Genomic DNA, 19847 nt, shown 5'->3' with positions numbered 1-19847 from the left:
ACCACGCAGACTACGTGTGTCTAGCTTAATCACCCTGCTGTGGTTGGTCGCATACATGTTGGGAAATATCTTGTCATTTTAACTTGTGACTATGTTCATATTATCCTCTGCTTTTTGACCCTCCCTGTTCTCCTGTCATCTCCCCAGCTCCCCCATTCTTCTCCTTCGCAACCACCAACAAAAAGAGGCTAAAATCGCCTACAGCTTCTTCCTAGTGTTGAAATTAGTCACCCCCGGAGCCATATTTTGACTACATATAAACACGATGAATCCCTCAAATAAGGATTCGTGGCACTCGGGAAGTGGTGGATCGCAACCTCATCCTGGAGTTGACCAGATGAACCAGCCCCCAGCACGACCCCTGGGATCCTATGGGTAAGTAATTTTCTTCTCCCTTGCGCACAAAAATACCCCTTGTGTCATCATCATAACCGGTGTTAAGGCCCTTTTTATTGAGCTTCTGACGCTAACATATGCTGTTTTGATACCATAGTGAGCTCCTTTTTCCACTTTGCCCGCTCTTTGCCGTCCCTGGCACAACTGCGACCAACAGCGCCAAGAACTGAGGAAGAGGCACAATCGCATTCCATAGACGCGCAAAACTCGCGGCAACTAACCTGTTGTTCGTTATATAGGCCCATACCATCCTGTCAACCAGTCATCCGGGCATACACTCCCCACCCTATCAGATTTAACGCAAGGCGCTGGCGCCCCTCCAGCATCACACCAACCCCCTCCGAGATATGGCCAGCATCAACAACCGTCTCATCCCCCAAGCCACCCTCTTCCCGGGATTGGCCAGTCGATGCAACATTCACCCCCACAAGCATCTCTAAACCGCGAACGTGAAAGAGACTCGAGAGAGCGAGACCGAGATCGAGACCGGGACCGAGACCGTGAGCTAGAAAGACAACGAGAGCTAGCTCGCGAAGACGAAATGATCCACAGAGAGCGCGAATACCGAGAACTAGAACGGGAACGGGAACTCATGGATCGGTATAATCGCGACCAACCGCATCATCCTGTACAAAGCCACGCCGGCCCAATTCCTATTCACCAACCCGTCGCGTCCAAAGGTCACAACCCCCTCGGTGGGCCTAATGGCCTGCTCTCAAACCTGGGCGCAAGCGCTGCACCTAACCCTCAACAAGGTCCTATTCCTAGTTCGAATGCACCTGGAGGTTTATTTGGCAACCAGATGCAACAGCACGCAGATGGTCCTCCCCGAGCATATCTCCACCAAGGCCAGCCACCTCAGCAATCAATGCTTGGGTTCAATGGCAATGCACCACCTCAGATCCCGGGAAGTGTAGCTGCTTTGGCACAAGGGCAACAACCAATATTAAACGTAAGTTGACATCTCTTGCAGAGGGTTGCGTTTGTGGTCTCCTTTTTCTTCCTTTTGTTTAGCGTTTGCACTTTGGGAAACGTCTGGGGCGACAGGATACCTTCCGTATAAAGAATGGCTTTGTGGGATGCAGTATCATTCTTTGAGTCAAAGCGCTTTGGCACTGTTGGACCTGAAGTGCCTAGAAAGATAATGCCTTTCACGATTTTCGGGCCACAGCTCAAAGAATATACCTATTCACAATGGTGTCATTTTCAGGAGCCTTCAGCACTCCAGAGCTACACATATATGCTCTGAGAATGTACGCTCATCTAGCGTTGAACTTACTTCTTGTCTAGATCTGCCACTTTGCGAATTCATCACCCTTTTCCTTCTTTTCCCGTTCCACTTCACGCAAACTATTGGGATCTGTACTAATCCAATGGCGACCGCCCAACAGGATGCATTAAGCTATCTTGACCAGGTGAAGGTTCGATTCGTCGAACAGCCTGATGTCTATAACCGCTTCCTGGATATAATGAAAGACTTTAAAAGTCAAGCGTAAGTGTGCCTTGAGAAGCGCGGCCAGAAGTGAGAGAGTACTGACTCACCTTTATAGAATTGACACCCCTGGCGTTATCCAACGGGTTTCTACTCTGTTCAACGGCCATCCGACACTTATCCAGGGGTTTAATACGTTTCTGCCACCCGGTTACCGAATTGAATGCGGCACTGAGGATAACCCAGATGCGATCCGGGTGACAACTCCATCAGGAACAAATACTATTTCAATGCAGTCGGCAACGAGGCCGCCTTTGGAAGCAGCGAGTGACTCGGTGCCGCAAGGAGGGCCTGGACCTGCTGCGGGATCCGACTACTATGACCAACCTCGCTCCGGATGGCAACAACCACCCACCCAAGGCCAACAACAACCACAACAAATGTCGAGAATGAACATGGGTCCCGGCGGGCCTTACTCTCCAAAAGGCCATTTAATGCCATCCGCGATTTACGGCGGGAAACAAGGCGCGCAAAACCAGCCCCAGGAGTCAGCTTATGATTACCCGGGCCAGCAAGACCAACAAGCGCAAAATAACGCTGCGGCAATTGCACATCAGCAGGAACAACGAGGCGTTTCACAGTTGCAGAGCGCCGTGTCTGCTGCCACAGCAGGGTCTGGACGATCGTCAGTGATGAACATGAGCGGTATGCAGCCCCAAGGGCCAGCCCAGCCCATGAATAACCTGGGGAGTTTGGGGCCTGGTGTGCTTCATAGTGTGCAGGGTGATATGAGTAAACGCGGTCCTGTTGAGTTCAACCATGCTATCAGCTACGTTAATAAGATCAAGGTATGTGCTCCTTTTGGTAAGGGTAGTAGGAAGCCTACATGGGTAATAACAATTGCTCACCCACTGTGTTTTCCGAATAGAACCGCTTTGCCGATTCCCCCGATACGTATAAACAGTTCCTCGAAATCCTCCAGACATACCAGCGAGAGTCGAAACCAATTCAAGATGTGTACGCCCAGGTTACTCTCCTCTTCAACTCCGCCCCAGACCTCCTCGAAGATTTTAAACAATTCCTTCCCGAATCAGCGGCCCAGGCAAAGGCTCAAGCAGCAGCAGCTCGCCAGGCAGCCGAAGAGGCTACACCCATCAGTAACATACGGGGAGAGCCTGGATATGCAAGTTCGTCCACCTTGCTCCAGGGGCAAAACCGCGATGTGAAGATGCCCCCTCTGGGTCAGTTTAACGTGAAGGAGCCTACAAAAGATATCAAGAAACGACGTGGCCAACCTCCCGCCCAGCCTCCAGGAAGTACTGGTTTGGGAGCAGCCCCAAGTGCAGTTGCCGATTCTGCTAGCATCACCGGTAGCCAGTCGAATAGGGCTCCAGGTGTCCAGCCCGGCGCTGTTGGCAAAAGAGCCAAACTGAGCCACAAACCGACGACCCAAGCTGAAGCCCCCCCTGCTGTATCTCCAACGCTCGTACCCGCTCTTCCAGAACCGATATCTCCCTCCTTTTCACTGACTCCGTCTCATGAAGAATATGCGTTCTTCGATCGCGTCAAGAAGTACATTGGAAACAAGCAAACTTTTGGGGAATTCTTGAAGCTTTGTAACCTCTATTCGGCGGACCTAATTGATAGGAATATCCTTATCAACCGAGCGGCTAGTTTCATCGGAGGCAACCAGGAGATTATGTCATGGTTCAAGAGGTTTATGCATGTTGAGCCCAAGGATGAGATCATTGAGCCGAAAGCCAAACCTGAGTCCGGCGTTGTCAATCTGTCGCATTGTCGCGCCCTTGGTCCTAGTTATCGCTTGCTACCGAAACGTGAGCGCCAGAAGCCTTGCAGCGGCCGTGATGATATGTGCCAAAGCGTTCTCAATGATGAATGGGCCTCCCATCCCACGTGGGCCTCGGAGGATTCGGGCTTTGTTGCTCATCGGAAAAATCAGTACGAAGACTCTCTGCATCGTATTGAAGAGGACAGGCATGACTACGATCATCACATCGAAGCGTGTATTCGTACCATTCAGCTTATGGAGCCCCTTGTCCAACAAATGTCGACAATGACTGAAGCGGAGAGAGCGAATTTCAAACTCCCTCCAGGGCTGGGAGGGCAGAGTGAAACAATTTACAGGAGGATCATTAAGAAGATTTATGATAGGGAGCGTGGCCAGAGAGTTATCGACGAAATGTTTGCACGGCCATGCACTGTGCTTCCCATTGTTCTTGCACGACTTAAGCAGAAGTGTGAAGAATGGAAAGCTAGCCAAGTAAGTAACCCCATAGTTTCGTATAATGGATGCATACTTCAAGTGTACTAATAATGTTTTGCAGCGTGAATGGGATAAAGTATGGCGTGAGCAAATGCAAAAAGGTTTTTGGAGGAGTCTTGATCACCAAGCTATTATCATGAAAGGGTCAGATAAAAAGTTATTCGTCGCGAAACACATCCAACACGAAATCCAGGCCAAGCTCGAAGAACTTCGAAATATTAGAAAGAGCGGATATCAAGTTCCCAACTATCAATTTGATTTCGCGTTTGATGATGCCGAGGTTCTTGTAGACGCAACTCACCTTTTGCTGTGCCATATCGACCACAACTCTACCGGTTTCGGGGCAGACCCAAACAAAGTCATGAACTTCTTGAAGGACTTCATTCCCGTATTTTTTGGCATGGATCGTGAGGGCTTCAAAACGTACCTAAGCGAAGTTTATGATACCACACCGGTCAGCGAGGAAGCTGAAGATGAAACACCCCCGCCTGAAGATGTTTCTACCATCCGATCACGGAAGATTGCGAATGGCAAAAAGTTAGACCTTCTGCGTGATGTTCTTGAGCGCCGCAATGAAAAGGTTCCACGTGTTGATCGAGACATTAGTGTACGTTCTGGTAGCCGAGCATCCACGCCAGGTATAGGGACTCTTGTTCCGTCCACCCCAATTCCGGACCCAACTGAGCCATTCGATGTTGCTGAATTGAAGTGGATGGAGCATCCAAGCCAGGGTAACTTCAACCAGCAGCGCGAAGTTCCCTTGAATGAATCATACAAGAAGAAGGTTCATCATCTCTACTGCAACTTAAACATCTACTGCTTTATCCGCACCTTCGAAATTTTCTATACCCGCCTTCTCCGCATTAAGTTGTATGAGAAAGATGCCCACGAAGCTGTACGCAGGGCGATGGCTTCAAAGGCTGCCTACGATCTTGGAATGATCGACAAGTCTCCTTCTGATCTCCTCTATGATACGGACCCAAAATCTAATCTGTACCATCAGATCGTCCGCATGTGCGAGGAAGTAATTAAGGGAAACATCGAAATGTCCCATATGGAGGAGACACTACGTCGGTTTTACCTGAAGACTGGCTGGCAGCTTTACAACTTGGACAAGATCCTGAGTGGAATCTCTAGATATGCCGGTGGGATTTTCAACTCTGATCCCAAGGATAAGAGCTCAGATATCATCAATATCTTCTTCAAAGAGCGTGGCAAGGACATGACAACTCATAACCAGGAGATCCAATACCGCAAGCAGATTGAAAAATTAATTAAGGAAGGGGATATTTACCGAGTTACTTTCGTAAGTATCGGCATTTTGAAAATAAAAGATTTTTCACAGCGAATTCAAGCTAACTCTCTCTCCGCTCAATTTAGGTTCCGGCTACCAAGCACGTTACGGCTCAGCTGTTAACCGCTGAAGACGGCACCCTTGACAATGAAGAGCTCAATGCAGAAGCCAGATGGTCCTACTATGTCTCTGCGTTCACAATGCGTGACCCGACTGAAGGAGTACCATTCTCACAAATGCGCATGCCTTTCTTGAAGCGGAACCTTCCTGGCAAAATGGATTCGGATGAAGAATATAACCTGTATTACAAGCCTCTCGTTAGCCACGACGGGTTGGTCATACGTATATGCGCCAACAGCTACCATATTCTCTACGAGCCTGGCACCGAGGATTGGTGGTATCGCCGGGCTAATCCAGAAGAAGATCTTGCAGAGGCTGCGAAGGAGCGCGCTGCAGCCAGGGAAAGGCGCAAAGAGCGGTTCCGGGAAAAGTTTGTCAGCAATCCCAGCTGGGTTCACGGGCTCACGAAGGAAGAAGTCGATCAGGCAAATCAACGATTCCGATCGTGGGTTGGTGAGATAGAGGCGGAAGTAGAACCTGCAACGACAGGTGACGATGGTCGTGGTCATATTAAACAGGATGGGGATATCGTGATGAAGGAAGATAATGGCCAAAAAGGAGACGAAGAAATGACCGATGCGGCTCCAGAAGTGGCAGTCGAGGCGTCGTCGTGACCAAGGGGGAATCGTTAGAGTGGGAGCCTTTTTTTCTTTTCTTTTTTTTTTTCCAAATTCATTGTGGGAAGGTTGTTGGTTTCCTTTTTTCCCCGTTCTTGTCTGCTATTTCTTTCTATTTTCTTTTTCTTTTTCTTTCTTGTTTGTTAATATTTGCTTCACTCTATTTTCTTTTCGTAATCAACATCTTATCTCCTACGCCGCTCAGCTGAATTGGAAGCTTCCACATACGACGCATTGGGTGCGTGATGGATGATATCGCAGGGGCACTCTCGATGGATAGGGGTTAATTATTGTTATTGATATTATTTGGGCCATCGGCGAAAAAGATCATTTCGGTGGAGGAAACTTGAATACTGGACTGGATGCGAAGGGTATTTCGTTTCATTTTATTTCATTTTATAATTTTTTTCCGTCTTGTGTAACAAATTCTAATGCTCCCCTCTCCGTTTATTATGTTTCTCTGTCAGTATTACTTTTTTTTTGTTACTGTAGGATTTTATGTAGTACTTCTTTTTCTTTTTTCTTTCTTTCTTTTTTTTTTTTTCTTTAATTTTTTTTTATTTTTAATTTTTATTTTTAATTTAATTTTGTTAATTTTTTAATTTTTTCTATAGTTAGTTATGTTGCAGGCTAAGCTTTGAAAATGCTACGTCGCCATTTGTTTGTGTGACTCCATCCGAATCTCTGTTACTTTTTATCCTGACCTCACCACAAAAGGCTTTGTTTACTCCTGCAGAACCTCTTCATACCTAGGTAATAATAAGCCCGTTGCTATTATTATTATCATTATTATTTGTTGTTTGGTTGTTTGGTTGTTTGTTTTTATTTTATTTTTTTATGTAATTTTTTTTATGTATTTATTTTATTGTATTTATTTTTATTGTGGGATTAATACGAGGAACAGAGATAGTTTTTATTATTTCAGCTTCACCCCCACGTTCTCTGTGGATCCGCTGGCGGCGAAATCGAACAAAAAAAGAAAGAAAAAGCTTCAAGTTTTCCAGGATATTTTTCTGCCGCCAACGAGTTTTCGCGAATATTAAGTTAAATAATAGAAGAAACCCTTTGTGGGTTAGTTGAGAGTAAGGCGGTGAAGCGCACGACGCCAATCGCGAAGTTGAAGTTGCTCCTCTCTCCTCTCCTCTCCTCCCTTCTCCCCCCCAGCTAGGCATGGGATGGGATGGGCGGGCATTCTGTGGAAGTAAAATGAAAAACAAAGATGATGTTTCTCTTTTTCTTATCTCTCTGCGCAGAAGACCTTGTTATTTTTGTCCTCCAAGACTCTTCTCATCTCGCTTTTTTGCTTGGATTGTTTGGCAGTGTCCAATTAATGCGCCCTGCTGCCAACGCCTAGGATATGTCCACCCTGGCTATCCTGCCCCAGCCCCGAGCCATGGCCGAGTGCTTGAAATTTTTGCGTGTCAACGGACCCTCCCCCCCGCAGGGCTGGGTTGCGAAGAATACAGAGATAATAATGGCGGAGAGACAGTGGCGCCGGGGGGAGGGGAGGATCATTAGGGGCATTTTATTTCCCCCAAAGGTTTTAAAATTAATCATCATCTTGTTCATTTTTGTTCCATCACTTCTATTTTCTTGATTCACTTCCCAAAATTGCTGTCAGTTTGGCTATATCTTTCTTTAGCTATAACTCTGCACGGGAGAGTATGCTGCATTCATTCATCAACTTGGGAACCTAGTAAACTTTTTTTCATTAAAGTTTTGAAAAAAAAAAATTAAAAAAAGAAAAAGAAATTGCCCATTGCTTTTATCTGTCTTGACGTTTAACCTCCAATTCGGTCCTTGTGGGGAGGCTTTCCGGCTGAGCGAAGTGAATACAGAAAAAGGGGACGTACGAGACATATATACATAACTCTATACTAACCATGGCTGCTTCTGCCCTGTTGAAAAGCCGTGTCAGACGGCCGTCCATGCTGAGCAAATTGGCCAAGGCTGAGGATCTGATCAATTTCTTTCCAAATGGTTCTTATATCGGCTGGTCCGGCTTTACTGGTGTTGGATATCCCAAGTAAGTCAAAGTCCCCAGATATATCTCCAGCTATCATACCTGTCCCAACGGCGCTTGATTTATTTACTTTTTTCTGACTGTGAATTTGCGCGCGCGCAGGAAAGTACCAACCGCTCTGGCAGATCATGTTGAGAAGAACTCGCTTCAAGGGAAGTTGAAGTATACCCTCTTTGTGGGAGCGTCGTCAGGGGCGGAAACGGAAAACCGATGGGCTAAGCTTAATATGATTGAGAAGCGGGCGCCTCACCAGGTTGGCAAGGAGATCGCGAAGGGAATCAATACGGGCAATATCAATTTCTTTGATAAGCACCTGAGCATGTTCCCCTCGGATTTGGTATATGTATGTGAACATATCCCCAGGCCGCTGTCGTTTGACTTTGATTTCATATGGGGGAATAAGGGTTTGGTTATTGGTACTGATCAACACGCTTTTTAATATAGGGCTTCTACACGAAAGATAAGCCAAATAATAAACTAGATGTTGTGGTTATTGAGGCATCAGCGATCACAGAAGAAGGCGGAATCATCCCTGGAGCTTCCATTGGCGCTTCTCCAGAATTAGTTCAAATGGCAGATAAAATCATCATTGAGGTCAATACCGCCGGTCCTTCGTTCGAAGGTCTACACGACATCACTATGTGCGATATCCCTCCCCGACGAAAGCCGTATCTGATTATGGCACCCGAAGACCGCATTGGAACCACATACATCCCAATCGACCCGGAGAAGGTCGTTGCCATTGTCGAATCCGATTATCCCGACCAGACCCAACCAAACGCCCCAGCTGATGCGGATTCACTAGCTATTGCCAGACACATCATCGAATTCCTCCAACATGAAGTGAACATGGGCCGTCTCCCCAACAGCCTCCTACCCATCCAGTCTGGTATTGGAAACATCGCCAACGCCGTCATCGGAGGCCTCAGCACGGGTGGCGCCAACTTCAAAAACCTCCGCGTGTGGACTGAGGTGCTCCAAGACTCCTTCCTCGACCTCTTTGACAGCGGTCACTTGGACTTCGCCACTGCCACCTCCATCCGATTCTCCCCAGACGGCTTCAAGCGCTTCTACGATAACTGGGAAAACTACTTTGACAAACTCCTCCTGCGCTCACAGCAAGTTTCCAACTCACCTGAAATCATCCGCCGCCTCGGGGTGATCGGCATGAACACCCCCGTCGAAGTCGATATCTATGCCCACGCCAACAGTACCTGTGTCATGGGCTCGCGCATGTTGAATGGACTGGGCGGCTCTGCCGATTTCCTCCGCAGCGCGAAATACAGCATCATGCACACGCCATCGGCTCGCCCAAGCAAGACTGACCCCACCGGCATTAGCTGTATCGTACCCTTCTGTACCCACATCGATCAGACAGAGCATGATTTGGATGTCATCGTGACCGAACAGGTAAGTAAAAAAACAGTGATACTTTCTTTCGCCCCCCCCCCCCCCCGGGGGGGAAATTGTGAACGAAATCAAGTAACGATGACCAACTTTTGCCACTTTTTACTAATTTAAAAACTATAGGGTCTCGCTGACGTCCGCGGCTTGTCTCCTCGTGAGCGCGCTCGCAAAATCATCGCCGAGTGCTCGCACCCCGATTACAAACCTATTCTCCAAGACTACTTCGACCGCGCTGAATTCGAGTGCCTGAAGAAGGGAATGGGCCACGAGCCTCACCTGCTCTTCCAGGCTTTCAAGATGCATCAGAATTTGCAGGAGAAGGGTACCATGAAGATTACCACCTGGGAGTAGATGTGGTTTTTGTCTGTTATCTCTTCTCTTGGATTTTGAATGCTGAATTCTGAGATTTTGATATAACGGAAAGTTATATATATATGTAAAGGGGATCGAAGAGTATATGTATATAGGTATGTGTCAACATATAGAATCGTTTCGTACGTAGTATAGAGGCGGTTCTACAATCATAGCTCCACGAGAGCTTAAACCAGGGGTGGATTGGGAGCTCCAGCACAGTCTTTCTAAGCTGTTGTTGAGGTTGTGTGCTATTTTTTTTTTCAAATTGCTGTCGCATAGACATGGCGTCATCCCATCCCGGAAATATTAGCGTATATATCCAACTTGCATATCCCCTCCCCGTTCTCAGTGACATCGAGATAACCTAAATCTCACGCTTCACAGTTATCATCAAATATTAATATCGGATCTGTACATTCCAGTTCACTTGTCATCTAACCACCACCATGTCTAGTGATATATATACATCCTAATACCCTTCCTGGACCCAAATGCCAAAAGCCACCCCCATCACCACCATATCCAAGCTAACCAGCTCGATACAGACCCACATGTGCCGGATCTTCCTACCTCCAACTTGACCTCTCCCTCCTAGGTCAGGACCCTGTGGCTGCGGGAGGCCCGTACTTGGGGGAGTGGTGGAGTGGTTTTTTTTTTTTTTTTTTTTGAAGTACCGTACATACGCCGTGTTGCTTGGGGGGGAGGAGGGAAGCTGGAGATGAACAGAACAGGAAATTGGATCATCATCACAATGATTTCAACATATTTCTGTCAAAGCCATACCCATCAAAGTGTATATTTACCTGGACTGGGAGGGGGGCGTCAAATTGTGTAAAAAGTCATGCGCTCTCTTTTCTCCACTAGTTACTCGACAAGTCCCACCCACCGGATATCGACATGTATGGATGCCTTCTCGAACCCAGGCCAGGATGCGATTGATCAGATCACCCCCGTTCCCGCCCCGTTCCCGCGGAAAGGCCATCGACGAAGAGAATAATAATAAAACTGGATGTTCCGCCATCTCTTCTGGGCCAACCAACCCGTTCAATATCCCCGATGCATAGTATGTAATCTGTAACATTCGCGTCAAACAACACCGTCCGCATAACGCCGTCAGGGGCCATCGTCGGAATTAATTTTGTGCTAGGGAGGATTGTTTGCGTTGATGAAATTGGGTAATCCGTGGCTGATCAGGGGGGAATATAGTAAGCAAGTCGGGATACTCTACACGCAAAAAGCGTATCTCTTCCCACCTTCTATATATATACAGATTATGTATGTATATACCTGGTTAGTTGGGTAGATAGGGAAGAAGGGGCCCGGGGATAAGATATGCAGGATAATATGCATGTTGCAGATGATGCTATAAATAAATATCCTCGGCAGAGAGTTGCACTGATGGAAAATTCGCTGACGCTGGTTCATATGTATGTACATACATGTACATACAAACATATATGTACTGTAGATATATGCGTATATCATCATGGGGTGATGATACTCAAGCATTTTTATGCGTATTTCTTGTGGAAATGACATACGTCTATTCACATTGAGTAGGCACTGTGCAAGGGTACATGTTCATGTTCATGATATGGCTTGCACATTTTTTCGCCATCACAACAGGGTGGAAGCCGGGCACGGAGTGTGCCCAACTTACCCTTTCATTTTCCCCAGCTCAAAGTATGCAAAATCGAAAAATATATATATATATATATATATAGAAAAGGAAAAAAAAGAAAAGAGAGGCATGTTTCAACCCCTCCCGCCATGATCTGATAATTCATGGATGACAGTGATACAGGCGCTTGGACACCAGTAGGTAGTGGGGAAGAAAGAAAGACAGACAGACAGACATCTCTCCGCAATAATAAGCTAGGGAAACTCGGCCCGTGCCTTGTGTGAAATGTCAAGCATGTGCAGAGAATGGAGAGACATGTACTCCGTACTCCGTAAGGAAAAGAGAGAGGGGGGGGGGGGTATAGCCCGATCGATGAAGGAGGACAATGTCTCTCTTTTTTTCGAAGTGGAGTTGAGCAGGACGCGCAATAGTTTAGTAAAGGTTATATAGTTGTTTAGAGCGTCTAGGAGGGAGTATTCGGAGTGATTGCGTATATCAATACTACTCAGCCACTCATGTTCTCAATGCGGCGGTTGTTTTTTTTTTCCATCTCATAGTAATCGGGGCTAGCGATTCGTTTGTTTTGTATCTTTGTCCATCATCAGTGATCGGTGATCACTTAACTTTAATAGCTCTGCATTTGGCTGCCAAAATCCACTGCACTTACACTACGGAGTACAGCGTACTTACTAACTTAACTACCGCGCAAGCGGGTGCATCGGGATACCCTTACCTTACCTTACCTGCCCACAAGCAAGGATGTACAGTACATATATGTGTACATGTACATAGACCACTCCCAGATCGCCAGAGCAGCTCCCGGGTCCCGAGAGAAAATGAAAAAGTAAAATAATAAATACTCCGTAGTTATGTAGTTATGTAACTAGACTAGTGTAGTGAAATAATCGAAGTACAGAAGACACGGCCCAGCAAAGAAAACAAAATATAGTCCGGGAACGGGAACTCGGGGCGCTCGGGCGGCTCTTGGGCGGCTTAAATCCTTGGATGCGGATTGGTTTGCACGGCGTTTGTTTCCCTTACAAGCGCAGGGTTAATAACACCCGTAGTACGGAGTAACAGCTTGTACAGGCTGGTAATCTGTACAAGACTCGGTGTACGGTGTACTGTATGTAATAATAATGAAATAAGTAGCGCTGGAGTTGGTTTCTCCATGCGCCAGGAAGTAGTGTAGAGCCCTGATATAGAAGATGGGTGGGAATGGAGTCGTGGAATAATAAAAGGGACAACATGACTGCCCTGAGTGTAACTAATTATTAATGATAGGTAGGACAGTAGTAGTGATTCTGTTTTTCAAAGTGAGTGTGTGATATGGTTGAGTGAGCAGAGTGATTGAAGTTTCTTTTTGATTTTTTCTTCTTTGAACCTTGAACTTCTCAAGAACAGGAATAATGAGCAAAACAACCTTCAAAGAAGAACACACTTGGGCAGAAATAAGCGGGCAAATAATATCATGAGAAAATCTGTCCATTATTGATGAGCACCTGTTGCCTGACAGTCGTCGGTCTTGGGAAATGTTCTAGGCCATTTCACTACTTATGCGCTACTGTTTCAGTCTGAGTCTGAGGCTGAAGTCGCTTTTTCTTTTAGCTGAATCCATCATCTCTTGTGCTGTTGTCATTTGTTGTGCTTGAGTTGTTTTTTGTAGGCTTTGCGCTCTTTTTTCTTTTTTCTTCATTCTTATTTTTTATTTCCTGTTCTCACATAGTTACCCCTCTTCAAAGAACCTATTTTTTGCAGACGATCTTCTCGCATTTTTTTCGAGCCTATTTTAAGGAAAAAAAAAAAAAAAAAGACTCTACACTCTTTTAAGGTAAAGTGATTGCCACATATGCTGTGAACGGTTTGCGTCCCTAGTATATCTTGGTGCCAATACGGAGTTAGAGTAGTGAGCTGTTCCTGACGCTCACCAGCTCTGTGGCCTCAGGCCCACGATTCTGTGGAAACCTTGAGGTAGATCTCGAAGGTCTCGAAGGGATCAGCGGGCAGCAATTTGCCTTTTTGAGTCCCTTTTTTCTTCTCTATTGCCTTTTCAAGGGTCTAGGACTCTAATAAGGGCCTGTCCACTCCGTAATAAGGGACGAAAGAAGATGCCAGGCAATGCGGAAATTTTATGCCTTTTGGGGGCCCTTGACCGCCCTACTACTACTACTAGTGCGGAGTTTATAGTAGTTGGTTTATCAATAATAATGAATACGTAGTAATGCGGATGTGAGTGAGTGAGTTGATAATGACTGGCGCCTAGCTGATTTTTGATTTTTACCATATCAAGTCTGCCATTGGCGGCAGAAGCAGATGTTTCAGCTTGAGAAGTGGGAAATATTGGGCTGTACGCTAATAAGAGAGGGTGTTTGTGCTCGATTTCTTTTTTATTTCTCTTTTTCTCTTTCTTTTTGTGTCTTTTCTTTCTTTCTTTATTTTGAGGACAGCATCTTTTGAGTTTCCAGAGTACTTGGAGGCGAGAGTGGAGCAGGAATCTACTTATCTAGATTCTATTATTTGCATTTCAGAGTTTTTTTTTTTTTTTCTTTTTTCTTTTTTCCTGCTGAATGCATTAACGATGCGAAGCCAACCGTGGAACCATTCTTCAAGAAATGATAATAATAATAATACATCACTGAGGTACTCTATACAGACTGTATGGACGCAGAATAACAATGCATGTGTGTGTATGTACGGAGTATACCTGACTCTTATTGATGCTGATGAAGAGTTTTTTCATGCACGACAAGATCTTGAACTTGCCTCATCAAGAGGTCAACAATAATGAGTTGGCCAGCGCAACTTTGCCAGCGCAGCAGCATCCCATCCCGCCTGTGTGAGACAGCGAAATTTCCTTTGGCTTTTCTTGGGCTGTTATATTACTCCGAATATAAAATTACCGACTCCTGGCAGCAGAAAGAAGAAAGTAACTATCGTGGCAGGCAGGCCAGTCAGCTCCTGGGGCATTTTTCTTCTGTTGAAATTACAGATAGAGTGCATACATAACTTACATTGGTATGTAATAATAAAATAGTAATAATCCTCTCGCTTCCTTGCCCGGGGGGGTTTCCAGGGCGGCAAAGCCCAAGAGGGGCGGTGGCGTTCTGGGCGTTGAGGGCTAAGTATGTGGCAGCAGTAATGAGATGGGGGGGTGGGGTGGGGCGCGATATGATATCGTGATGCGAAGCAGTGGTTGCCCGAATCGCTGCGGGCTTTATTAAAGAATTGAACCGAGACAAGCCAGCGAGGAAGGAGTGAAGCGGTTGATTTGGATTTTTTGATTTTTTGATTTTTTGATTTTTTGTATCACAGCTGGCCACATAGAATGCACTCCGCTTTCATTCGTTGTGAGAACCCTTCCTCTCCTCTGCGTTGGTCTGTTTGTTGGTACGGAGTTAGGGTAGGGTAGGTAGAGAGGAGGAGTGTATTATGTGTATTAGAAGTGTAATCTTAGTACGGGTTAGTGTAATGACAGGCATTGACAGCGGTAATTCCGTCGAGATTTGGAGATTTTTGGGTATGGTATGGATGGATGGCGCGATGACTGGCTGATGACTGGCTGATGGCAGGGGTCCACGGCTGAAGTCTGGTGGCAGCAGCCAATCAGCAGCAAAAGGTACCTGGCAGGGCTTGGCGGGCCGCGGGCGTCGTCAGGAACCCGTGGTATCTTGTATCTTGGTAAGGTACAGACATACTGACTGTACGCGTATGGATTCGTGATGTACTGTACTCCGTACTTAATTCTTTTACATGTCCCTTATTTACCTGTTGTTTACTCCATACTTGTTTACCTGTTTTCCACGTTTACACGTTTACACGTTTCCACGTTTATCACATTCCTCGTTTGGTATTATTAACGGCGCTGGGTATTCCTTCGGTATTGCTTGTTTCGTTTCCTATGTCTGGCTCTTGTGTCGATGGGCAAGGGAGATAGATATATTTTGGTCTTTTCATATACTACGTACCGGTAGTCTTTACTATTATGTATGTATGTAGTACTACGTAGAGTAGGGAGAGGAGAGATGGATGTTAGTTGGATGGGAGATGGTAAATTGGCCTCCCCAGCGCCCTTAGAAATGAACCCCCATCGGCCAATAATTCCCCTGCAAGACCCCCCCCCCCCCCTTTCGCTATCGCCCATAATTGGCGGCAGGAAATGAGGGCCAATAATACCAATCAACCGTATGGAGCGTAACCGCGTACTAGCGTGACGGTACCAGCTAGGGGCAGTTCTGCGTTTTCATTTCATTTCCCGCTGTCCAGGCGTTGGTTGACCCCTTTCTGCTTTCTTTCTTCATCTTCATCTTCGCCGTCTGCTTCTTCTCTCTCTCTCTCTCTCTCTCTCTCTCTTTTGTCTTCTTCCCTTCTCTTCTTCTTGTCTTCTCTCTCTTCGTCTCTCCTTTAAGGCTTTGCGACCCTCCCTCCCCCTCCGCATCACCGTTCATTTCTTTTCTCTTCGACGACTTACTCCCGTCTTTTCCCTGACCACCGCTTCACTCCTTCAGCGGGCATTCATTCTTCACGAAGCCAAGATCCTCACTCCTTCCACATCCAAATAACAACACCCCGAAGCAAAAAGCCATATTATCTGTTCTGCCTGTCTCGCGATATCAACATTATCCCCGTTTTGACTGCGACACAATGAAGGGAGCCCTCTTCTTTTCCGCCGCCGCGGCTGTCGCTGGCACGGCCCTGGGCCATGTCGGCCATCAACAGCACCACGGCTTCCACCAGCGTCGTGCCTATCCGGCCGACCCCATCCCCAGCGACAGCAGCAGCTACGAGGCTTCGCCTGCCACGACCACCACCGGCGGCTATGAGGCTTCGCCCATTCCCACCCTCAGTTCCTACGTGGTTTCTCCCCCTGATACCACTGATGTATCTCCTTATCCCACTGATGGCCCCGGTGGCGATGATGATGGGAACTGTGGTTGCATCACCAAGGTCATCACTTACTATGGAGAGCCAAGCCGTAAGTGATAGTCAATTCTTTTCAATTGCGTCAGGGGAAAAGGGGATATATGTGGATTGGGACTCTGGTGATGAACAGAAATGTGAAAGCTTGATGGGATGGTGAAAAAAAGGGGAGGCAATCTTAATTGTCGCCCGCGTTCGGGCGCAATCGCCCTGGGATTGACGCTGACAATAATTTTTTCCATACAGTGGTTGAGGAGAAGACGACGACCATCAAGACGACCAGCACCACGACTACGACTGTCTCCGTCACTCCTGAACCTGATCTTCCTACTCCAATAGTCACCGTCTTCCCAACCCCGGGAACCTATACTATCCCAGCGACGACTATCATCGTTACCAGGGAAACTACTGTCTGCGCTGCGGAAAGCACTGCTGTTTCTCCTGGTGAGCACACCTACGGCGGTGTTACCACCGTTGTGACCACTGCAACCACTGTCACCTGCGACATTGCCGTTACCAAACCCGTCGGCGATACTGTCACTAGTGTTATTGAGCAGACCACTTATGTCTGCCCCACCCCTGGCACCTATACCATCGCTCCTTCAACCACTAGTGTTCCCGCCAGCACCGTCTTTGTATATCCCACCCCGGCCACCTACACGCCTGGCACCTACACTCAGCCCGCCCAGACCGTGACTGCCACTGAGACCAACTATGTTTATGTTTGCCCCGCCCCAACCGGTGATCACCCCGCCCCTCCCGCTTACCCTACCTCCAAGCCATCCCCCCCGGTCAAAGCTCCCGAGCCAAAGCCTCCCGTCGAGCCAAAGCCTCCAGCTGAGCAGAAACCCCCAACCCTTGGTGGCGGCGAGAAATGGGGCATGACCTACTCTCCTTACACCAATGATGGACAGTGCAAGGGCGCTGGTGCCGTCGCTGCCGATATCGCCCTCATCAAGCTCAAGGGCTTCAAAACCGTCCGTGTCTACGGCACTGACTGCGACAGCCTCCAGAACATTGGCAACGCGTGCAAACTGAACGGTCTCAATATGATCCTCGGTGTTTTCGTCTCCAACAAGGGCATTGATGAAGCCAAGCAACAGGTCCAGCACATTGTCGACTGGGGCAACTTCGGCATGGTCGACTTGATCGTCGTTGGTAACGAGGCGCTCCATCAAGGTACCGCCAACGCAGGTTCCCTTGTTGGCCTCCTCGGCTACGCCAGGAGCTCCTTCAGGAATGCCGGTTACAATGGCCCAATCACCACCACTGAGCCCCTCAACAAGTGGCTCGAGGCCGGCAAGAGTTTCTGCCCATATATCGATGTCATTGGCGCCAACATCCACTGCTTCTTCAATCCCAACGTCGTTGCCTCCGAGTGCGGTAGCTTCATCCAGAACCAGATGAAGATCCTCGGAGAGATCTGCCCAGGGAAGGATGTCATCAACTTGGAGACCGGCTGGCCCAGCGGCGGCTCCAGCAATGGAAAGGCCATCGCTTCCAAGCAGGCTCAAACCGCCGCCATCAAATCCATCATCGACAAAGTTGGATCCAAGTCCGTGTTCTTCTCCTTCTCCAACGATCTCTGGAAGGACCCAGGTGCTTTTGGCGTCGAGCAATACTGGGGATGCGGTGATCTCTTTTAAATGACTGTGTAACACCTCATTTGTTCCCTGCAACCTTGGTTTCGTTTCTTTTTCTTCTTTTACTTTTGTGTCAAGATTACCCCCTCAAGTCAATTGAAAAGAGAAAATTAAAAGAAGACTTTTTATTTCCAAACTGTAGTTGCATGGTTTAGACGAGATGTTATTGGGAGTTTTTTGTTTTTTTGTTTCATGTTTGTTCGTTTTCCTTCTTACTTCACTTGAGATATGCTTTTCTGTTTCTATCTTATTCACTGTATGTTTGCCTTTGGAAGAAAAATCTGATTTTAATTATCTTACATATTATAAATAAGCAGGAAACAACGGGATGCAACAAACCTTATCCTGTTTTTCTTATTTTTTTCTCCTCTACAACATTATTCTTCTTGTTTTGCTCCTTTGCTCCAGGTCTTCGCGGGGCAAAAAGAAAAACGGGCACTGAAGACTGAATCAGAACTGTGCAAGGGTGATTGTGCAAGAACACATTGAAAACAGTATTCATATCCTCGTTACTTGACTATTCACATCCAGCCCTCACATGAATTGTTCTGATTGATGACCCCGCCGTCTCAAAAAGGCAAAAATAAGAGAGAGGCAAATGAAACAGAGCTTATATCAATCTATTTTAACTCACAGACAGAAAAAGAAAGAAGATATAGTTTATATTATTTTATTATATATTACAAGCCTTAATCGCTCGCTTGCGCTTGCTTATTCAGCTTGAAAAACATGCTGTTTAATCTCTTAGATTGAATATAATGAGATATCTATAAATATGAACAGCTGTATATAACTTGTATAGATAAATTCCATGTAATTCACAACTATTAATAGAGAATAATTATATAGAAAAAAGATGAATAACACTGTAACAGTGTTATAAAGTTAATGTAAAAGCTTTAAATAAAATATAATTAAATATTAAACAGCTTATATAAAGATATTAAAACTGTGACAGGCTGTACTTAATCAATTATATAGACTATTCTGTTACACTTCATAGATTCTTTCACTTTATTCTCAAATGTATACACTCTGATTCTCAGTCATTCTCAATCACTTATGATTCAAAGGTTGCTTAAGCCAGTGTATGATTACAGATGTACACCGGCTTCTTATATATTGAATATCATACACTAAATTAATTAGTGGCCGCTATGATGTGGTTCGGAAGAACGTACGACCGTCGGATAATAACGCGGCCGCTTCCGAACTACTAGTGTACGCGTACGAATGTAAAGGGGCCATAGCAGCTGCTAATTAAATTAGCATATGATATTATAATATATAAGAAGCTGGTGTACACCTGTAATCATACACTGACTTAAGCAATCTTTGAATCATATCTGATAGCATGTCTAAAAATCAGTGAGAAGTACAGGCTTCTTCAGAGTATGATAATTTCATCTATGAAGTGATTTATAGTTATCATATCAGTGTGATTCTAGAACATCTCAAAAGATAGTGTATAAAGAGTAGTAAGTGAAAGAGCATTTAATTAATACTGCTTCACTTATTAGAAGAAAACTTCACACTCAGATAAATACTATGTATACAAATGAATGAGATGTGAGAAAAGAGATGAGAGCAGTGAATCAGATTTAAAGAAGATTACTCTTTATTTAAAGAAATAAAAGAAGAAAGTAATTATTATCAGAGTCATATAATAATAACAGAAATTATATAATAATATAGTGATAAAATGATATAGTAATATAATAATACAGTGATATAGTAAT

General features: G+C 46.0%; 3 protein-coding genes across 3 annotated transcripts; all 3 read left to right on the top strand.

The window, feature by feature from the left end:
• Positions 1 to 371: 371 nt before the first annotated feature.
• On the top strand, positions 372 to 6140 carry BDCG_07940 (transcriptional repressor Sin3p; the record flags this gene model as incomplete). Its single annotated transcript, XM_045423720.1, has 8 exons — positions 372 to 375; positions 494 to 622; positions 690 to 1348; positions 1788 to 1888; positions 1947 to 2676; positions 2757 to 4109; positions 4174 to 5418; positions 5493 to 6140. The coding sequence occupies 8 exons, from the start codon at positions 372 to 374 to the stop codon at positions 6138 to 6140; spliced, it is 4869 nt and encodes a 1622-aa protein (XP_045272586.1).
• Positions 6141 to 6989: 849 nt separating this feature from the next.
• BDCG_07939 (acetyl-CoA hydrolase) lies at positions 6990 to 12075 on the top strand. The gene is made up of 4 exons (XM_045423719.1): positions 6990 to 8169; positions 8269 to 8509; positions 8611 to 9576; positions 9697 to 12075. Exons 1-4 carry the CDS (start codon positions 8027 to 8029, stop codon positions 9922 to 9924), a joined length of 1578 nt encoding a protein of 525 aa, XP_045272585.1. The 5' UTR covers positions 6990 to 8026; the 3' UTR covers positions 9925 to 12075.
• A 3374-nt stretch (positions 12076 to 15449) lies between these two features.
• BDCG_07937 (beta-glucosidase 5) lies at positions 15450 to 18808 on the top strand. Its single transcript, XM_045423718.1, has 2 exons — positions 15450 to 16520; positions 16712 to 18808. The coding sequence occupies exons 1-2, from the start codon at positions 16190 to 16192 to the stop codon at positions 18109 to 18111; spliced, it is 1731 nt and encodes a 576-aa protein (XP_045272584.1). The 5' UTR covers positions 15450 to 16189; the 3' UTR covers positions 18112 to 18808.
• Positions 18809 to 19847: the final 1039 nt, after the last annotated feature.

The sequence above is a fragment of the Blastomyces dermatitidis genome (assembly GCF_000003525.1).
Source record: "Blastomyces dermatitidis ER-3 genomic scaffold supercont1.10, whole genome shotgun sequence".
In the NCBI taxonomy this organism is placed as follows: domain Eukaryota; kingdom Fungi; phylum Ascomycota; class Eurotiomycetes; order Onygenales; family Ajellomycetaceae; genus Blastomyces; species Blastomyces dermatitidis.
This window is presented reverse-complemented; position numbering and strand designations above follow the sequence as displayed.